At 44.7% G+C, this 22066-nt stretch overlaps 1 protein-coding gene across 6 annotated transcripts in view; it reads right to left on the bottom strand.

The window, feature by feature from the left end:
- Positions 1-22066, bottom strand: part of MYCBP2 (MYC binding protein 2) — a 134682-nt gene that overhangs the window by 102868 nt on the left and 9748 nt on the right. For all 6 annotated transcript variants that reach the window (XM_032956671.2, XM_032956673.2, XM_032956670.2 and 3 more), the window contains exon 3: positions 3645-4001. In XM_032956671.2, the coding sequence (XP_032812562.2) occupies positions 3645-4001 (357 nt within the window). The remainder of the gene's footprint in view (positions 1-3644; positions 4002-22066) is intronic.

A 22066-nucleotide genomic window follows, 5' to 3' on the forward strand; every position in this document is an offset into this window, starting at 1 on the left:
AGTTGTGTACTTGCCCCGTGGTCTTTGTTTCTTACTTAGCCGATTGCGAAACCAACGCATCGCAGTTTAGATTTCATAGGCACAGAGGCTGTAGCTGTGCAGTCTGGGCCGTATGACCTGAGCTTGAAGCTCCGTTGATAACCATCGTTCATTTACGCGTTTTACATCAGTCAGTTTATATTTTGGGATAAGGCCCACTTACCTAAGAAGCTAAATGGGGACACGGTAGCAGGCACATTACATGGAAACTGTGGGTTTAGAAGGGCTGAATTGAACGGCAGGTACAACGGTAGTCAGCGAGTTACATGGGAAGTGAGGGTTTACAGCGTCCGCGTAGAATGGCTGATACATTAGTCAGCACATTACATGGTTGCATAGAAAACAAAAGCAGGAGAGTTGTGTAAACGTGACTAATAAACAACGAGACCTCTGTACAATCGAAATGCAACGTGGTTTCATGAGTGAATCGAATACCCAGAGATATACAAGTAAAAACAAACAACAGTTGTAAAAATAAGACACGCATATTTTGCCGATATGATGAAACAAACATTCAGTGCACCTCTATTTGTAAATCTGAAAAGGGTAAATCTTGGATAAAGAACGCAGGGAGGTTAGACACATCGCGATTGATCACCAAGACAAGAAGACGGCCTTGGGCAGGACACATTGCTAGAAGGGGATGATGGCTGGCGGTCGAGACAAACAATGCAGTGCCAGCCAAACGAGAGAACAATTCCCACGTGCACATCCACCGCAGAGACGGAGCCATTTGATCGGCTGGCGTGCAAGAGCTCAGATGGGATATTTCATCACAAGACCTGGATGCATGGTGATGGCCCGGGGAGAACTTCATGCAGTTGTGGATATAGCATGGCTTTTTGTAATTATCATTGTCAAAAGTCAAATGGTTTCCCGTAAGCTATGTAGACTTGAGCCTGGTTAGTACTTGGATGGGAGACCATCTTGGAATGCCAGGTGTTGAGGGCTTAAACTGCGAGGCAACCAGATGGAGATAGCGGCAATAGGTTAATGGCTTTTGGATTCCATCTATGCAGAGATGCGAGTGCTATCCCCTCAAATGCATGGTGGGTTTCCCTCCGGGTACTACGCTTTCCTCCCAAACAAAGCCAAATGCTTATTTAAAAAAAAAAGGAAATGGCCAAATAACTCAATGTAGCAGAGGACCCTCCTGAAACAAATAAAGAGTCCCAAGACCCGGTGAGGATTTCCCAAATAAACGGAGGGTATTTACTATTGGTGTTTCACAACACAGCGGTGGGACAAGGGAGGCACTTTGTAGCAATGTGGCAGGAGGCTGCTGGAAAGATTGCAACCCCCCCCCTCCACTGTGAATGGCAAAGCCGTGTAATAGCGAGCCTCGACTGGCAGCCAAAGGATTTATGCGCGGCACTCATCACTGCCGCTTGCCAGCAGCATGCGTGCCGGGGTGAGCCTCCATTACTGAGCAGCCGGCCATTGTTAGCATGGATTAGTCGGCAGTCACACCGTCTACAATACCACCATCGTCATTTATTATTCAGCATTCGGCACGCACAACGATTATTATTATCATCATCATCACTGTTATTAAAGGCGTTGTAATGTAATGAAAGGCAACTGGAGACTGTTGGCGAATGATTTTAATGATTGAATCGTGTTAATTGATGGTGATTTGATGATGATTGAAACCAAGTTAATTATCTTGATGATGGTGATTGATAATAATAAAAACTATGTTAACCATAATGATGGTGACTGATGATAACCAAAACCATGTTATTATAATGATGAGGTTACTGATGATGATCAAGCAAATGACATTAGTGAGTATGATGACAAGGAAGCTAACAATGGTGACAATACCGATGACAATACTAGCAACATGACTTATTAATCATTTGGCATTGATTTTTGAAAGCAATGAATAAAAGACAAATTATTATGAAGATAATGGTGAAACTGCAGATGATTATGTGATAACCGCAACAATGATGGTAAAAAAATTAATATAGTTGCTAAGCAGAGGGGCAAAATCTCAAGTGGCCAGCAACAAACACCACTATCACAGTTGTAATAGAAAAGGGTTAACACGTTTGTTGAAGTAAGGTTATTATAAGAGATTGGGAGAAAAGGCGATGGGAGGGAAATGCCAAAGTGGAGCAATGCAAGAGAAGTTGTATTAATTGAGGTGTTGTGACCAGCAGTGAGGTGAGTGGGTGAGCAATTGAGTGGATGAGTCTGTGAGTGGGTCAGTGGGTAGGTGAGTGAATGGGTCAGTGAGTGGGTGAATGACTGTTGTTGTGACCTACAGTGTGATGGTACGACTCAATATGGTCGGATGAGACGAAACAGCCAGTCTGGTAGACTTAGTCCTCAACGTGGGTGAAGGAATCGATGAGTTAAATTCAAGGGAACAGCCACCAACAATCACGAACAGAGTATAATGAGCCTCCACGTTGTATTTGAACCACGGCGGTGATATCCAGCAGTGGAACGGTCAGGGCTGAATTATGACGTCGGTAATAACATGCAAGGTTATGGCGTATTATTACACGCATAATAGTAATATCATATAGAAATGAGGACAAAAATAATAACCTTAAATGAACAGTAATTGCAAAAGTAACAATTCAGACCCATTACGGTAATGACATCAAAATCAATGATAAAAGGATGATGATGATGAGGGATGGTGGAAATTGTAGGATTAATAATACATTAGTTTAATGCAGCTTAGGAGGCCATAAACAAAACAGATTTTTAGAAAAGGAAAATTTTCTTTGAGCTGACAAGTACCCAACTCATCGCTTTAGCTGACGGCCCGCACATTCGCACAGTATCTTCATCCGCGGTCGCAATTAGGTGCCTTATAAATAACAAATCACACTGTGCCGTTGCCAGCAAAGGAAAGCGACGGGGAAGTTCTAAATGCAGCTCAATACAATTACAACGCGAGCTTGTACAGCGTCTGAACGCAAGCGCTTCTCAAAGAAGTTGCAAAGAAATGTGGGCATAGTTATTTTACAAAGAGATAGAGGCAAATTAGCCAAATAGGCAAAGAGGATTCTCTGGAGCCTGGAATTGAACAGGGGTTAGGGAGTCTACAGCATGGTGGGGGGGGGGGGGGGGTTGGCTGCAGTGGCAAAAAAATTACCACAGCTCCTGCAGATGCTCCCAGCACACAGACCAAAATATCGGCCATCACGCTGAGCGGTGCGTAGCCCACGTACAAGTGTTCGAGAACAGCCCGGGAATGTGACATCACAGAGCCACTTCGGAGGTCGCTTCAACATGAGCTTATGTTCCGCTGCTCACTGTGAGGGCTCCTTTGATAAATTAGTCTCATGACAGAATGCTAGGAGCATCATTGGATCAGAATCATATACAGCTAAAAACAAATCCTTTAAGATGTGAAAAACAGACCACCACTAAAAGCTTCTATGAAATTAGAGTCAGAACACATTACCTGTAGAATAAAACCAGTTTCTGTACAGTCGCATGAAGGTGTAGATGCTATATACATCCACGTTGTATTAACTGTGGAACATTCTGATCTGCCCCTTATGGACATCTGTAAAAAAAAAAAACTGCTTTAAAGCTCATCAGATTCCTCCAGTCTAAACAGATATTCTGATTCTGACCTTGGGCAACTTTGTGGGCGGCTCGCGGGCCTCCTCGTCCTCCTCCTCGCTCTCCGAGTCGCCGCCAAACGCGGCCAGCCCCCCGGCTCCCGTCAGCTGCGCCGCCGACAGCGACGCCTGCACCCCGGCGGCCGCCCCCGCCGCCCCGCCGGCCAGCGCCCCTGCCGCGCGACCCGCGGCGCCGCCGGGCAGCAGGGAACCCATGGCGCCGCCCGAGCCGAGGGAGCCCGCGGGCCAGCCGGCCCGCCAGCGCCGCTCAAGCACGCACTGGCGCACGCTGGCGTACACGTTGAAGGCCGACGGGTTGCTGTGCAGCTTGATTTCGGGCGGCGGCAGGGCGCCATCCGTGCCGTCGGCCTGCACACACGCACAGAAAGATGACGGTAAGTTGGAAGAAAGTTAGGATAAATTTGTGGAGGTTAAAATATAAAATTGATTGGGTCAGGTGGCACAGTTATTCTGACTTCCTGGATTTGACTCTAACTTCCTGGACCTTGCCTTGACACATTTTCAAGCGAAACTTCATGTATTTGTGACCATGAGGATGCGTCAGCACCACGCCAGGCTGCCTCTGTCTCTCCAGTGCTGAAGTTGGATGGCGCCACAGCCTGGTGGCAGTGTTCGAATACAACACTGGTTAATACCGCGGTGCTTATCAACCATAAAAATACCGTATCCGCAGTCTGCTTCGCAGTGGACATTAAAGATCCCGTGATGTCATTGCCTAATAGACGGTTGTGTTCTGGCGTCATGGCCCAAATTTGCCAAATTAGAAATATGTATCGAAAATTATGCAATTGAGATTATACACAGCAATCATCAGTCCACTACTACTAAAGGTTGGTAGGACTCTCCCAAAAAAAGAGTCACGTGACTTTGTGAGACTTTCCTGGGTAAACAAGCATGGTAATAATACTAATAACACACCACATCATGTGCTCATTTGTGGCTGAATTGACCTATGAGATGCCCAGGACCGCTTCAGATAATTTAAACTATATATATTTTTTTATTTTACCAGGTAAGGCCTACTGAGCTATATAGCACTTTTTCAGGAGCAACCTGGCCACAAACGATAGTTCAACTAAGTGGGCTATCATGTGGAAATGTAACGCAAACAAATACTCTCAAAGCATATTTCTAAATGTGGAGGGAAACAAACGGAGGACCAGGAGAAAAATCCATGTAACCACAGGGATAACATGCAAACTCTAAATATACAGGCGTTAGGGTTGGGATCAAACCCACGACCCCTTGTATACCAAATAATTGCGTCAATGATGTTAGCATCGTCCAGGAATCAAACTAAGGCCGGCGGAATTATATACAGTGACACGTTCGATTTCAAAATTGTCCTAATAGTGATGGGCAGTGGAAGCCCAGGGCAGCTAAATCCATTGTTGGACTGTAATTGCACGCTCTCAGCCTTCAGCAATCCAAACTGAGTGAGCGGGCATGGTGAAGCACTGCAGAGTCAAACAAACCCCCGTGACTGACACAAAGAGGGGTACGCCTTCATCCAACAGTGAACGGACAAAGGGCTTGTAAACATATGCTTTCCTGGCAAAAGAAAACAAATAATTATCGACAAAAATTGGGTAAATAATTGTGGTTAACAAAATTGATTGCACACAAATGAAAGTATTTTTGTTCGAAATATAATACGAAATAATTCTTAAAAATAAATGCACGTATGTAATGATGTCTTAATTATTCAGCATTTTACATTCATGTCAAATAAAAAAAAAACGTTGGATGACATAAAACAGCCTTAATTCAATTCCTGAAGAAGCTCCCAGCACGCGGAGCGAAACATTGGGCATCTTGCCGAACAACAATAATGATAATAATTTACATTTGTAAGGGACATTTCGTCCGTAGGTCCCAATTACGGAGAGCAGAAAATAAATAGAACGTGCTGGGTAAACGGCCAGAACTAGGGGGTAAAAGGCCAAGTTTAAAGAGGCGAGTGTTCAAGACGCACACGATGCAACCCAACTGCACAACCAAACCTGAGAACTGCACAGTTGCGCAAGCACTGAAAAGAAAGGCAGAAAGCCAACACAGTACTCCTGTACGGTACAAAAAAAAACTGCTCTGTAAACGTTTCTAAGGGGAAAGTGGAGGGAGTTGGCGGAAAGTGTCCCTTTGGCACCTCCATCCCTTTACCACCATGCGTGAATCTCTAATGGAGGGCTATTTTGTGTGCAGGAGCTCTTCTGAGAGAGAGGGTCTCTGAGACTCGGTGAGGCTTTCCAAAGCTAAGAGAGAGCAAATAAATAAATTAGTTTTCAATGACTCCAATTCGCTAAACTGCTGTAATTCGGGGATCACAATGCAATCAGCGTTATTCCCCTGCCCAGGAAGTGCACTCTGTTCGTGGCTGCAGGATTTTAGTGAATTACAAACACCCCCGCAGCACTGCATCTCTCTTTTTTCTCTCCAATCAGATTTTTTTTAATGGATTAAGAACGGATTAATTGCTTTGCCAAATCCACTTTCGGGACGAAGTCCTCCCCCACGTCGTGTCAGTCATGGGGGTTGTTTGACCATACTTCACCACGCTGGTTAAATGAGGGTTGGCGTAGCGCGGGGGGGGGGGGGAGGTAAAGGACCAGGACCAGTTCAGACATCACTCCCGCCACTGTTGTTAGCTATGGCCAGGAATCAAACTTAAGGTAGCCAGGTTCAGTGCGGGTAACAACGGCACCACCATGCTACCTCGAATGATATTTTATCGACTTTAATTTTACTGTACATTATTATTTGGTCTAATGTATTGGGTGTTGGTAATCTACTGTGAATTATTGTTTAATGTTTTCTGCGCAATATTTCCATGATTTAAATGTTGACTATATTATTTTGTAGCCCATGTCCCACTTGAAAATTACTAGTTTGCTCTCAATCAGCTGTTATCTCGTAAAATCAAGGATTCCAATTACCTACCAACCTACCTATACATTGATCAGAAATAATAAATCCTCAAACATGTTTCGACGTACGTATCATGAGCACAAATACCTATTTAAAATCGATGGATCAATGAATTATTACATGACTTAAACAACACCAATGTGCAACGGACCTCATTAACGGCTTCTGTTTAAATTAAACTTAACCGTCATTTGCCCTTCACTCAACCGACCAACCATCCCTGATCATTAACGATTTCCACCTTCTCCCGCTGCATGTGACACGACGGGACGCAGTGACAGCGCGCACCGTCTCTGCTTCCCGAGCTTCCATAAAGCCTACGGAGACTGTGCAAGCTATCCAACTAGGCGAGAACTAGATTGACAGGGAAGACTTGGGGAGAACCCCCGTGTAAAATATGCCAGCGGCTCCAATAGACAAACCGAAGAGACGTATTGATGATCCTAAGATTGGCAGGAGAAACTCTTAGGACTCAAAGCACCCAAGAGGCTGTGCTGCCACCGGCCTGAGAGGCTGTGAATTCATGTGCTCCGGCGATCAATGCTTGGCCTCAACCCCCAGGGCCAATTCCATCGCAACGTCCATTAAGCAAATGCAACGGGGACACAACGGGACTGGACAAAGAGCAGTGCCGTGGTTACAGGGTTCATTGGTTGACTGTTGCAACTTAACGTGGCACGTGTTGGCGTCGCTGATCAGAGGTGAGGATTTATTTTGAAAAATTAGCATCTACCCCCATGGGACATAGTCACAATTGTCTTGCCGACCGTGCCCTTGTCGGCCACCATTTTTCTTTTAAAGCAAAATCGGTACGTTTGGTTACCCACAGGGCTTATCATAACCAGAGATTTACAAATAATATCCTAAGTGGGCTTGGACAGGTTGCGCCGCGAGAAGGAATGCTGGCCGGTGGTCGAGACTCGTGACAGTGGTGACCAAAGGAGCGATCACGCCCGCGAGCAAGTCTACAAAAGAGATGCCGCAATGACCTAAACTTGTGCAGCCGCTAGCTAATATTTTTGCATCGCAAAACCGTGAGAGATAGCAACAATTTAGGGTGGTCTTCATCCAGGAGAGCATAGATTATGGCTGATGTTTTTACTAGGCCCCATCACAATTCGCCTCCCTCGCAATACAAAGAATAATTCACAATCACAACTGGATTCAATAATCCATTCATTTGAATAAATTTGTATGCAAACTCGATTCGAAGCACGTATCACGACTACAATAATACGGATGAATCGCCCAGTCAGCACATCACTACACGACTAAAGAAACAACTGAAATCACCTAGGCTTTCAAATAAAAAAGGCAACGTTTGGGGCAATGGCCCTCCTTCACAGCACAATACATTACAATAGTTTACCCACTAAAGCTTCACTGAGTTTCAAGACTCTTTTTAAGGGGGTGTCCTGTTACACGGGAATGCTTGGCCAATCCCATCGATGAGAGCTTGGCTTCGTGTGGCAGAGAAAGCAAAGTATACAGAGAATACCCACCATGCATACGACTGGAGTAACAACTCAAATTTCCGCAAAAGATGGATTCGATAACCTTACAGCTGTGCCACCACCTTGCAGCCCGGTCCACCGGGTTTGGGAGTTGCACAAAGCTGCGTGATCAGTCTCATTTGTCTGGCCATGTCACCGTGCTGTTACATATGAAAGAGTGCGCGCGCGTGTGTGTATGTACGTATGTATCATTATTGATCAGACGCAAGGGCTGCTATTTATCTTTTTCAGTCAAGGGCCTGCCAATGGATTTCTTGGAAAGACACTAAAAGTAATTGTTATTATTGTTATTACCTGGATCAGTCATACATTAAGCTTTACAACCAATGTGCTAAAATGTTGCGATCTCACACGCTGTGCTAAAATGTTACTATCTCACACGCTGTGGTGGGGGGTGTTGTTCCCTTGACGGTCTTTCAATGCAATTCCAAGCGTGCACTTCTACACGCTTATCCTTGCCCACTTTCAGTTATCATCCCATTTACTTTGACAGTCTCCATGGTTCTGGATCCATAGCCGATTCCACGTGGATTAGAGAAAATACGAAAAGTTATACACATCACCCTGATAACATGAAGCAGGCGAGAGCAGGACACGTGACAAAGAAGCGACAATGTACGTATGTTGAACTTCTTTCACACCGTATGTAGCTAACCCGTTGGCCATTGGTAGAGACTCAAGACGGGAACACCAGCAGGCAAAAGAGGGAAGCGGGCACGTCTACCTTGGAGATGGAGCCATGAAACCGGTTCGTGTGCGGGAAGCAAAATGGATCGTTTGGGATTGTTGTATTGCATCACTGTGGGGGATGGCATCGGCTTGGCGGAGTCCTTCATCCAGCAGCGGAAAGATTGGCTGATGATGATATTGCCACTGCCCGGGCACGGCAAGATTCCAATTTATACTGAAGGGGAGCTCTGAGCGATGTGACATCGATATGTGAGTGAGATGGTTACTGGACTAGATCACCCAGCAACCCCCAACCCCTAAATTCCCCACCCTCAAAACCTTCACCCCCCCCACCGCCCCTCTCGGGCAGGGCACTGTAAAACCAATGACCCTGTCACGTGTAGTACATTTGTGCACAGCGTTAAAAAATATATTCACCCAGGGTCTGTCTTGTGAAAAGGACACCTGGCATCTTGGTGTCAAAGGGCACTTGCCAGGATATCCGTAAAAGTTAAAAGTATTCATTTATTTTTTGTTCATTCTACTAAATGATGCAGAAACTGATATGTACTGAAGTGTATATTTTTCTCTTCTTTGGTTCTTTCGGTAAAGTCACGTAGAATGAGAAAAAAATAATAAATTGATAAAATAAAATAACACAATAAAATTCTCACGACGTTTCGGCCACAACACAAGCGGCCTTCATCAGGTGAAGGGACGAGACTGTCTGGAGGACAGCGCTGGAGCAAACAAAGCCAAGCACAGATCGCGACCTTTAAGCTGTGTGAGAAGAAACAGAGCGCCTTGACAAAGGAAATAGCATAGAATTTAGCATTGAAATAGCTGAATTCTATGCCAATTCCTTTGTCAAGGGGTGCCTCTGTGGATGCGTATGCTTTGACTTTAACATAGCCATTTCTATGACTAGTCACAAGCTAATCACTCAGCTATTTCAATGCTAAATTCTATGCTAATTCCTTTGTCAAGGCGCTTTGTTTCTTCTCACACAGCTTAAAGGTCGCGATCTGAGCTTGGCTTTGTTCGCTCCAGCGCTGTCCTCCAGACAGTCTCGTCCCTTCACCTGATGAAGGCCGCTTGTGTTGTGGCCGAAACGTCGTGATAATTTTATTGTGTTATTTTATTTTATCAATTTATTATTTTATTCTCATTCTACATGACTTTACCGAAAGAACCAAAGAAGATGAATCCCTGCAGTCACGAAAGCTTTAAATAGAAGTCTATATTCTAACAGAAATGCACGAAATTAGGTCATATTAAAAAAATAACAAGGCATACAGACCGGCGAAGGACGTTTTTCTCACTACGTTAAGAAATCTCATCATCTTCCATTAGTTTAGTCGAGAATTATATTATCCGTCCAATCGTAATAAAATTGAAATCAATTTAACAAGGAAAGCCTCTGAGTCTCAAGACTTTTTTTTTAGCAATGTCCTTACTTACATTTGGGTGTATGGCCAAAAAATTCCAAGTTCTCTGGGATGTAATCAGAGAACTCAGAAGGAACTGACCACCCATATGAGGGGGCAAGAGTCAAAGCTCCACACGGACAGATTCAAGAATCCATCGCTGGACCACTGTCTCATAGCCACCTCGCAGCCCAAGCCTGCATTAGGGGTTGGTGAAGGCGGAGAGCGTAGTAGTTTAGTACAACAACGGATTTTGGCTGGAATGCCATCTGCTGCCCGCCACGTAGCCTCAATATCCCCACATCCTTCCGTGCATGGTGGTCGCCCATCGAGGGACTAACCAGGCTCAGCCCCACCCCACTTAGCTTCCAAGATCCAACGAGATTATTATTACTACACTTGTTTACGCAGGAAGACCACACATAGTCTCGAGACCATTTTTCACCAGGCACATTGGGGGTTGTTTGGTCGTGTAAGGATAACGAGTACATCCGGTGTTATTCTCTAACATGCACACTGAAGGTCCTTTGTGTTGACAAGCACTCTGCCTTACAGACACACCGACTGCCAGCTGTCTCATCAAGCTGCGTTTAATAGAATAGTGGCTAAGGAGGGGCGCAGGTTTTTGGCTTAGTTGGGAAGTTGCTGAGCTTCGCGGGAGAGCGAGGATTACAGATCAAATTCACAGACCTGCTTACATCGTGCATTGTGCTTGCATTACAGCGCCGTAGCAGCCCCCGCCTGTGATACGGTGCTTTGGGAGACCAGGAAATGGCAGTAGAGAAAATCGGGGTTCGTCCACCCGTTCTTGCGGACCTTTGCGTGTTATCACCGATGACTTGCGTTGGGTTTTCTTGGGGTACTCTGGTTTCCTCCCACATTTTTTTTTATTCTAATTATCATTTTTACTTTACCACGAAAGGCCCACAAGTGACCTGGCCACAAATGATAGCTCAACGAAGTGGCTTATCATGTAACATTTAAAGCAGCCAAACACTCTAAATGCACGTTTATAAATATGGAGGGAAAAACTGGAGAATCTGGAGAAAAATCCACACGACCAGAGGGAGAAGTGCAAACTCCAAATATACAGGCGTCAGGATCAGGATCGAACCCACGACTTCCTGTATACCCGGCAAGGTAGTTAATATCTCACCACCGTGCTTGAAAAGAAATTAGCCAAATATCCAAATGCAGGCGCCTCCTGAAACAATACTTCAGACTTCAGTTTGGCTTTTATTGATTCAAACGAATTGCATTTTTACTACTATTATTACATCTTCTTTGGTTCTTTCGGTAAAGTCACGTAGAATGAGAATAAAATAATAAAATAAAATAAGACAATAAAATTCTCACGACATTTCGGCCACAACACAAGTAGCCTTCTTCAGGTGAAAGAACAGAACTGTCGGGACGACAGAGCTTCAATTAACGCTGCTAAGATTCGCAGCGTCTTTTAAGCTCGGTGAGAAGGCGTGGCGAGCCTTGAAAAAGGAGTTCACATATCAAAGCAGGAGAATTTAGCATTGAAAAAACCTGAGGGATTAGCTTGTGACAGAAATAGCTGTGTTAAAGTCAAAGTTTACATATCCACAGAGGCATTTAGTATATGGACGCTAAAGGCCTCCAACTAACCGACTATCATAAAGTAAACCGATGTGAAAAAAGTCTATATCACATCAATAAATGTACTTCATATATTCTTCAATAAGCTGAGCTATTAATCATACAGCAACTGGGTATACATTACACTATATAATGAATACCATATAGTTAACCAATAAAAAACTAAAATATAAGCTCCTCAATGTTATCAATAAACTCTATATACTCTCCAATCAGCTGAGCAACTAACAATAAGTCGTTATATATCACAATGTTATATGGTGAAAAATGGCGGTTTTTCCCATCCCCTCAACACCAGCACCACGGACAGCGACATTCAGGCGGACGAGTCAATCCATGCTCGGAAGGGAGGAGGGGGGAGGGAGAAACAGTCACAATGCTAGCGAAAGAGCTGCAGTCTGACGGTCACCGTAAAACACAATTAATTAAGAACCGAAATAGTTTAAAACATCTTTCCAATGGTTACTAAGCCAGAATCCATCTTCTCGGTTGAAATTGTCTCTGTGTTTGTATATGTGGATGGCCTCATGAACGAATCTCTCATGGTAGCCGGTTGGCTTGCAAAGAACCTCCGTCTTGGAGAAGTCAATGTCATGTGAACCCACTGAATTATAACAGTGACCTGCCACGGCAGAAGAGTTCGTCCTACCGTGTTTCAAGTCTGCTTTATGTTCGCAGATGCGGTCCGAGATATGTCATTTGGTTTCCCCAATGTAGTTGCTACCACAGAGGCACTTTAGTTTGTAAACGCCCGGGTACTGTATGTCTGGAACAGCATCTTTTACAGATGGAACCAGATCACGGATTTTATGTACTGTGTTGAATCGGACCTGGATCTTGTGTTTATTCAGGATTTTGGAGATCTTTTTAGTAACCCCTGCAATACTATGAGACCTCCTTTGCCAGAAACAAGATATAGGAATAGGTTTTACCCTTATTAACTGGCACAAAAACTGACACCTTTATTCAAGGCATCATGTTTGCAATGACCACAACACAAGCAGTCAAAATGCAAACAAAAAAGACAACTCTGATAATAATATGCACTGTCCTTGAATTTGATTGGTCTCCACCCGAGACAGCTTTTCTTAGAGCCTAGTCTCCATTGGTGTTGGACCAGAAGACGCCAAAAGGCGTACAACTCAAAAACAGCGCACTATCAGAGTATTGAGGGCTCGGGGTGAGCATTAACATTATGAGACCTCCTTTGCCAGAAACAAGATATAGGAATAGGTTAATAAGGGTAAAACCTATTCCTATATCTTGTTTCTGGCAAAGGAGGTCTCATAATGTTAATGCTCACCCCGAGCCCTCAATACTCTGATAGTGCGCTGTTTTTGAGTTGTACGCCTTTTGGCGTCTTCTGGTCCAACACCAATGGAGACTAGGCTCTAAGAAAAGCTGTCTCGGGTGGAGACCAATCAAATTCAAGGACAGTGCATATTATTATCAGAGTTGTCTTTTTTGTTTGCATTTTGACTGCTTGTGTTGTGGTCATTGCAAACATGATGCCTTGAATAAAGGTGTCAGTTTTTGTGCCAGTTAATAAGGGTAAAACCTATTCCTATATCTTGTTTCTGGCAAAGGAGGTCTCATAATGTTAATGCTCACCCCGAGCCCTCAATACTCTGATAGTGCGCTGTTTTTGAGTTGTACGCCTTTTGGCGTCTTCTGGTCCAACACCAATGGAGACTAGGCTCTAAGAAAAGCTGTCTCGGGTGGAGACCAATCAAATTCAAGGACAGTGCATATTATTATCAGAGTTGTCTTTTTTGTTTGCATTTTGACTGCTTGTGTTGTGGTCATTGCAAACATGATGCCTTGAATAAAGGTGTCAGTTTTTGTGCCAGTTAATAAGGGTAAAACCTATTCCTATACCCTGCAATACTCTTTGGTTCTATTTGGTAAAGTCCACTGGACAGGTTGGTCCCTTCACCTGATGAGGGCCGCTTGTGTTGTGGCCGAAACGTCGTGATTTTTTTGTTGTTTAAATTTTTTGCCTACGTGACTTTACCGAATAGAACCAAATAGTATGGATCCTTGCAGTCACGAAAGCTTCAAATCTAGAACCCCTGCAATGTAGGGTAAGGTGATGGTTTTGAGTGGCTCCTCAAGAGGATCCTTCTTCATGACTGGAGTGATGGCTTTGCGGATTGTGCAGTTGGAGTAACCATTAGCCTTGATAGCCTGGTGTACGTGTTTGAGTTCACTGGCAATGTGTTCCTGGTCGGAAATGCATTGGGCTCTATGGTATAGTCTTGATAAGGGAGTTCTTCTGGGATGGATGGTGGTGGGAATCCGGTTTCAAGTAAGCATCTGTATGGGTAGCTTTTCTGCAGACAGAGTGGCTCATTGAACCATCAGGTCTCCTTTTAATTAAGACATCCAAAAAGGGTAGCTTGCCATCTTTTTCGACCTCCATGGTGAATCTGATGGATGGGTGCATGGAATTGATGTGGTTGAGAAATTGGTCTAGAGCAGGCTGGCCATGTGGCCAGATGACAAAAGTGTCATCCACGTACCTCTTCCATAAGGTTAGGCGTAGAGTGGCAGTCTGGATGACGTCAGTCTCAAATTTCTCCATGAAAATGTTGGCTACAACCGGACACAAGGGGGAGCCCATTGGGGTGCCCTCAGTCTGTTTGTAGAAAGTTCCATTCCAGGTGAAGTATGTGTTGGTTAAGCAATCTCTCACCAGAGGAGGTACATCAGTATGCAGTCCTTGATTAACCAATTCTTCAATGATTGCGATGGTGTAAGGTACCGGAACTTTGGTGAATAAGGACACCACATCAAAACTGACAAGCAGGTCGTCTGGGGACAGAGAAATGCCTTTGATTGTCGATACCAGGTGAGTAGAATTTAGTACCGCAGAGGTGATTTTTCCAGTGAAAGGTCGCAGTATATCAGCCAGAAAACGTGCCAGTTTATAGGTGGGGCAGTTGATAGTAGAGACGATGGGACGAAGAGGAGTATCTTCTTTGTGTATCTTTGGGAGGCCATACAATCTTGGTGGTCTGGCAGCAGAGGGTTTCAACGAGAACTGTTTGGTCTGATCAATTGATGCTGTTGAATCAGAGATGATTTTGTTCGTTTTGGTAACCAGGAAGTTGGTGGGATCTCTTTTTATTATTGTATAGCTGCCATCGTTGAGTAGTTCCTGAATTGTTGTTCTTGAATTTTGTAACAACAAAATTCTAGAAGTGAGGCTCTTTTGGATCACTGTAGGGCGTGTATGCCTCAATTGAAATCACCAAGAATGTGTCCGATCTCGTCAAATCTCAGAGGCCAAGCAGGTCTGAGACTGTCTCGTTCTTTTATGGGCGACCATCGTGTAATAAAGTAGGTGTTGTCGGCTGTGGCAGGGGCTACGTTTTATGCAGCATGGGAGAGTACTGCAAAATTGCTGTACTGTACTTCTCTGGACACATGTTGATGTTCCTCCCCACCTTCACGACGCAACACTGACCAGGCGTGGTGAAGTATGGTCAAATAACCTCCACAACCCACACGGAATGGGGAGGCCCTTTCATCCATCCGTGGATTAACAAATCAGCTGTACACGTTCACATGTACAAAGGGCATGAGCGCTATTACGATTGCGATTAGCCGGGCGGTGGTGGCCACGCACGTGGGCCTGTAATCCAGTACTGTGGAGGCAGTGAGGGTTGGTGGGTCACACACACAAGTTGTCAGAGAGTCAAGGAGGCGCCATACCTCGACTCGCCCACGCAAAATGCAATACACCAAGTGGACTAATCTCCATCTGTTTCTATCTGTACAGGGATAGTGTTGCCGCCCCCTCACGAGTGTCGATTTTCTCAGGCACTCTGGTTTCCTCCCACTTGTATAAACACCTCATTAAATTACTCTTTGTTTTTTTGGGAAAAGTCACATAGAAATAAAAAAAATTAAACAATAGAATTCGACGTTTCAGGTAGAAGTAAATTTGAGATAGAGTCAAAACACAGACACGGAAACACACAGACAGACACACAAGCAGAGAGAGAACTCGGAGACACAGAGAGAGACTATGTTGTGTGTCTCTCTCTGAGTTGTCTCTCTCTGCTTGTGTGTACGTCTGTGTGTCTCCGTGTCTGTGTTTTGTCTCTCTCTCTCAAATTAAATTCTACCTGATGACGACTGCTTGTGTTGCAATCGAAACGTCGTATTCTATTATTTAATTTATTTGATTTCTACGTGACTTTACCGAAAGAACCATAGAGTAATTCCTGCAGTCACGAAAGCTTCAAATGAACCTCATTAAATTGACTGAAAACATCATAAAATAAAAAACAATGTAGCAGAACCCTCTTTGAAAGAGTCCTTGGAATCAGTGTGGCTTTTCTGGATAAGATATTCTACTTATTATTATCATGAATGTAAATCTACCGAGACAAGCTTGTTGTTCCATAAGGAGCATCCTTAGCTGCCTCGAAGATGTGCTTTATATAGAATTGTCTCAAGGCCTGTGTGTCGGCTACTTATTGGCCTCTACTGTCAGATCTAACCATCACACTCCATTATTTATAACAGCAAAAAAACCACACGCGCGCACACTCACACGCGAGCACAGTATGTCACAGCAATCCCACAATGTGCAAAAGAGGCATAAAATACCTCATGCCATTAGATGCGCTTACCGAGAGCAAATGACAAGAAATCCGCCACGCATAACGCTATTACAAAAGTTCCCGTTTCTAATCCGGCAGCAGGCAAGGATTTCTTTTGGTGGTTAAAAATGAAGTAAAACATTTTAAAATAAAAAAAAACTCCCCGCCGGCTTGATTGACGAGCCGCGAAAAGCGGAGCGACGCGATTAGGAGTGGAACGTTAACGCCGGGAGGCGGGGGCCGAGGAAGTGGTCGGGAGGTCCGAGACGCTGAGCCGGTATGATCGAGATCTCCCCGATTCAAAATCCAATCGGAGTTTTAACCGCCAACACTTAAGCTGGGGTCTCAATTGTAGTGAGATCATTGGTCTCGGACTGGTCACCATTGATTGGCTGCGTGAAAAAAAATCAAGAGCAAATTTTTTTTCCACTTAACTCGAAAAAAACGGTTTGGTTTTTGATTGTCACGTGATAACCTCTTCCACGGCGCGGCATGTGGGGAAGTGCACTCCCCCTACCCCCCCCCCCCCCAAAGTTTGTGGATAAGAGGTCACTGGAAGGCAAATCAGAAGTACTTCTGGGCTGTTCTCTAACATGGGGCAATGCATTTCGAATCAACAATTCTCCGTCTCCGGACCTGACGCCAAAAGCACAACGGCAATACAACTGGGAATTTTTAAAAAATATTTTTTTTTAAGATTTGAAGGTTATCTGCGTGTCAATTCCAGTAAAAACAACCTCTGAAACGTCTGTGTGTGAGCCGCAGGCATCCCAAGGGTACCAGTGTGAAATTGGAGCACACAAGAGCACGACACTCCTGATAAGGCACTGATGGAGGCATTCAGCCATCAAAACCTGTTAATAAAAATTAATATTTTCATGACGCTTGTTTTCCCAGGAAAACCTCACAAAGTCTCGTGATTTTTTTTAGGAGTGTCCTGTGAAGTTTGCGCAACAGTGGTGGCAATAATTGCTATGTAGCTTCCACTTGAGTAATTGGCGGAGAAGTTTAGAAAATGTGGACCCCTGACGCTAGTGCACAATGCCACTACTTTCTTGCAAACAACGTCACGAGATATCTAACATCCACTGTGAAGCAGACAGTGTTTATTTTTATGGTTCATTCGCCCACAGTATTAATGAGGGCTGGTCACTGGATTTTAACCGCCAACTTCTTTTGTGATCCCGTGCTATGCTTGGTGGATCACGCAGAGATTTGTAAAACGTCCAAACCCACTGGGCTGAGACAGGGGTGAGGGTTGACATAAACCTATCAAGAGAAACATGAGTATGCAAGGAAAGCCCTTTGTCAAAAAACCTCTGCTGGATGAGGGCCTCACCTCATTGTTTGATCATACTCCACCACGTTGGTCAGCATGTGTTGATTAACGCGGCAAGCATTGATTTGGAGCACAGAAGTACATGACAACAATAGATTTTTCCGATCACCCTCTGCTGCCCCACAACTTGGCAAATGACATCAAAATTTAATTTGGTTCTTCATCACTTTAAGCCATGCTAAAATGGTTTCGCCCAAGCCTCACACTCCTGTCTCATCTCATTCTACTCTAAAATTAATCAATACAACACAATAGGAAAACCCGTGCACACACGTGCAGGGCCTTCATATTTCTCTAGACGGCAGCGGGTGTCGTCACCAACGCCCTAATGATTTCAGGCGAAGCCAATAACCAGAGCCTCCCCCACACGAAACGGCATCTTCATGATACGCTTGGGCAAACGATGCCGCGGCACTTCCAGGGCCAAGAAAATATTTTTTGTCGTCACCAAACCTGCATCATTGCTCGCGCATGTAATATAAATCCCAGTGCACAAAGATCCATTATAAATAACTAGTCCTGACATAAGGTTTACAGATGATAATGATATTTGAATATCCCTAAGCCAATTAACCAGACTGGGACCTTGAAAAGACAGGCAGGTTAATCTAATGGAATATTTTAAATGGTGCGCTCTTTGAAAAGGCACGTCACACATGCGTTGGTTACAATGCAGCCGGTCTTATTATGACCCATTTTATTTTATTCAATGGTTCTTGAATATTTGAATGGTGAAAGTCACGTCTTGTATGCACAGTGCTTACATTACACAAACGTATACGGCCCAAAAGCATATTGTCTACAAAGCCACTGCCCTCCTACCACCCAGCCCCATTAAATTATCGTCGGCCGCTTCACTAGCCGATGTCATCTCCGACGTTTTATTGGGGGTGGAGAAAACGCGCCATTAATTACGGCCACAGTAAGACCCACAACAACAACGCCACTACGTTTGTGCCATACATCTCTCCGCAGTGTCTTCAGGTTGTTACCGCGCGTCGTTTGGCAAGATGTCTGTCTGACGTTTCGCTCCACACGATGGGAGCTCGTCGGTTGCTGAAGAACATCGATGTCGCGCCGAACAACGCGTGATGCAACCAACCCAAGAACACATTATGAAGCTAAGCAGCACAACCGTGAAAAATCTACACATGTAGGTACCTTCCCTTACACAAGCCATCCGGTTGAGGGCAGAGTTGTGGTGGAGAGCTACTATAGAAACGTTGTCAGTCCTTGTGCCGCGAGTCGTCGGTAATGGCATGAACCAATTCGGTCTGCGAGTCGGCTCAACAGAAGAGTAGTTTGTTTGTGTGTCCAACGAAGGCACGAGTAAAACACGCACCCTTGCGTGTATGTGACATTACACTGTTGCAAAAAATAAAATCAAAACCGCGCAATGCGCTAAATTACCAACTTCACGTGCCATTAGTAGATTTCTATCGGTTTCAAAACATCCATTATTATGCCTGCCCAATTTCGCTTAACATAAAGAGTGACAAATTGAATTAAGCGAATCTTACTGCAAAAACAACTAGAGAGAGAAGTGTACAGTCAAATAAGTGATCCACTTTTGCTTTGCACGCTATATTTGGCTTGTGGTTAATGTGTAACATCCGGGCGAGGCATTTACATATTTTACCCTTCAACGCTTGGCCCAATTACATTAGGCTAAAGGAATTGCACAGCTGGGTTAAATGACACGTGCTTACGGTTTATCTCGAATCATCCATGACAGAAAAAGACCGATTTCTCAATAACAATGATGACGACAAATGTGAGAGATGGGGGTAGGAATGCTCACTGGCTAAGGGTGGGGGGGGAGGCAGGGTTCAGGTTGCACACACTCTTACTCAGCGTGAAACCATTGCACCCGGCCAACATTGCTTCACTCCAGGCAGCGGGTGCAGTTCAACAATTTGTTGATTCATTCAGGGATGAAGGCCTCCCCAGGCTGTGCCAGTCGTGGGGGGTGGGTGTGTTTGTGTGACCATACTTCATCTTACTTTGATCAGAATTCAGGAGCAGTGATGTGGCCGAGTGGTAGTGTGTTTGCCCGCTTGTTGCAGAGGTTCAGGGTTCGAATCCAGCCGGCTGACCTGATTAATAACCGTAAAAATACTACGCACCATCTGCTTCAGTGGAAGTTGAAGCCAAAGGTCCAAAAAATAACCCGCAAATTAGTCAACTCAATCATCGCCCCCTATTGAGAAAACTTGTCAGGAAAAGAGTCGCGAGACTCAGCGTAGCTTTCCTGGGTAAATAAAGGAAATAGGCATGCGAGTCGGTGCGGGTTGGTGAAGGAGATACCCAAGATGAGCACAGCTATCACTCGCCACTGATGTTAAACCAATTCAGTTCGCCAGATTCATAGTACAGTGCCCAAACCAGAACGCCACCGCTGCATCCCGTTTCAGTTGATATACAAGCATGAAATGTATTGCACAACAAATTGTGCAAATTGTATTGCCAGTATCTAAATTCATTGCACTCTTGAGCACTGAAAAGCTTCAGGATGCTCTTTCTTAGACATTTTGATTAATGTGGAATTCTTTTGATTATTTCTGAGTTTTAGGGTAGCCCAACACGCGGTCAATTTCCACGAGAAACGTCGTCGCGATGTAAATAAATAATAGCGTCTTCATAACTCTGACCATAATACACGGACGACGGCTGATTGGTGAATGTGAATGAAACATAAATAACCTCTTGATTTATGAACCAATTAATTTATGTATTGAATATCTACATACGACACACCAGCCCAACCCCCACTCAATGCATAGCGCTTGCCGGGGTTGTAAAAAGGACAAATTATGAATATTGTTCTTATTATTATGCTTGTTTACCTAGGAAAACCTCAAGACCCTTTTTTGCAGGATCTTGCCAAGTTTTTGTTGCAGTAGGAGGGCGATGTTGCGAGTTTTCATCCCCAATTGGGTAACTTGCAGGTTTTTGCACGATATCATGTACATTGTAAATTGTTGTCGATATGGGAGGAAACCAGAGAAATAAGAGATCACCCTACGTGCAAAAATGGGTAGAAAATACAAACCTCCATACAGAAAGGCACCCAAGTCGATAATTGAACCCAGGCCCTGCTTGTTGAGGCACGAGCATTAACACTTTACCACCTTGCCTGAATTCTAATATTAAACCATAACCGTTAAATAAACCCATCGACTCACTCATGTGTGCATATTGTGCTGCACTGAGCCTTCGGCTTTTCGATAGTAAAATTTCACAACATTGCGGTGACACATCAGACAAAAATTTAAAACGATCCCGAGTGTGGTCCACTCGGCTCACATCATCGCTGGAAGCACTTTTATGAAAGACCAGGCCAACGAGAGAAACATAATTCCACGAAAAATAGCCAACGCCCAAAAAAAAGACAACACTTCAAGGTTTTTGCTGACACATTTGGGGGGCTAAATATTCTCAACGCAAGTCAACCCGTGCGGGCCTACTGTAAAAATACGCGTACCGTATTTAGAGAAATTAAACTTGCGTTATGACTCATCATCATCACCATAGCGGCTAAGCCTCAAACACAACCAATGTGACAATGCGCTTTCCAAGCATGATCTAATGGCCATAGCGGACCTCCTGGCACGTTGCCGTCACGCTAATTGCACGGCGGATTATAGAAGGCTGCCTTTGGCTCTCTTTTTTTTGGGAAGAAAAAGCTCGACTAACCAATGACCCACCCAGTAAGAGCAGACCACCCAGGGCCAGATAGCCACACTCAAGCCTCGTCTCCATCAACTATTATCCCTTTTCCACCTGGACATCTGAGCACTGAGCACTACCAAGCCCGGGGCCAGCACAGCACACAAGTGGCGGCTTTCCATTGGGATTTTACCAAGCTGAGCCCGAAGTGAGCTTTATGCTGCCGGCCTCACAAGACATCCGCATCTACCTCTGGTTCAAGCCGTGCTAGGGGCGGTGCTAACGGCATGCGCAATTTGCGCGATGTTAAGTCGGTTGTGACCCAAACGCGGCGTCATCTACACGCGCCTTGACGCCATGCGTTTCACGCGACGTCAGCGGCACAGCTCGGCTTGTGCGGTGGAAAAGTAACCCCCCCGCGCTTCCTGAGACCTGCGCTGCACTGGCTTAGCACAGCCCCGCCGCAGGTCGGACATGCAATTGTAAAAATAGAAAACGAGAGCAGGAATGATGGCCCAGGAACAGCCCAAGTTCTGGCACAAAAAGTGCACCAGGGCCCCAGTCTGTGTCCCCATGGTCCAAAAGCCATCAAAATTCATGGTTTCGTACCAAACCATCCAATTTTAAACAC

The sequence above is a fragment of the Petromyzon marinus genome, chromosome 18 (assembly GCF_048934315.1).
Source record: "Petromyzon marinus isolate PM22_M1 ecotype Great Lakes invasive population chromosome 18, UKy_Petmar_22M1.pri1.0, whole genome shotgun sequence".
Taxonomy (NCBI): Eukaryota; Metazoa; Chordata; class Hyperoartia; order Petromyzontiformes; family Petromyzontidae; genus Petromyzon; species Petromyzon marinus.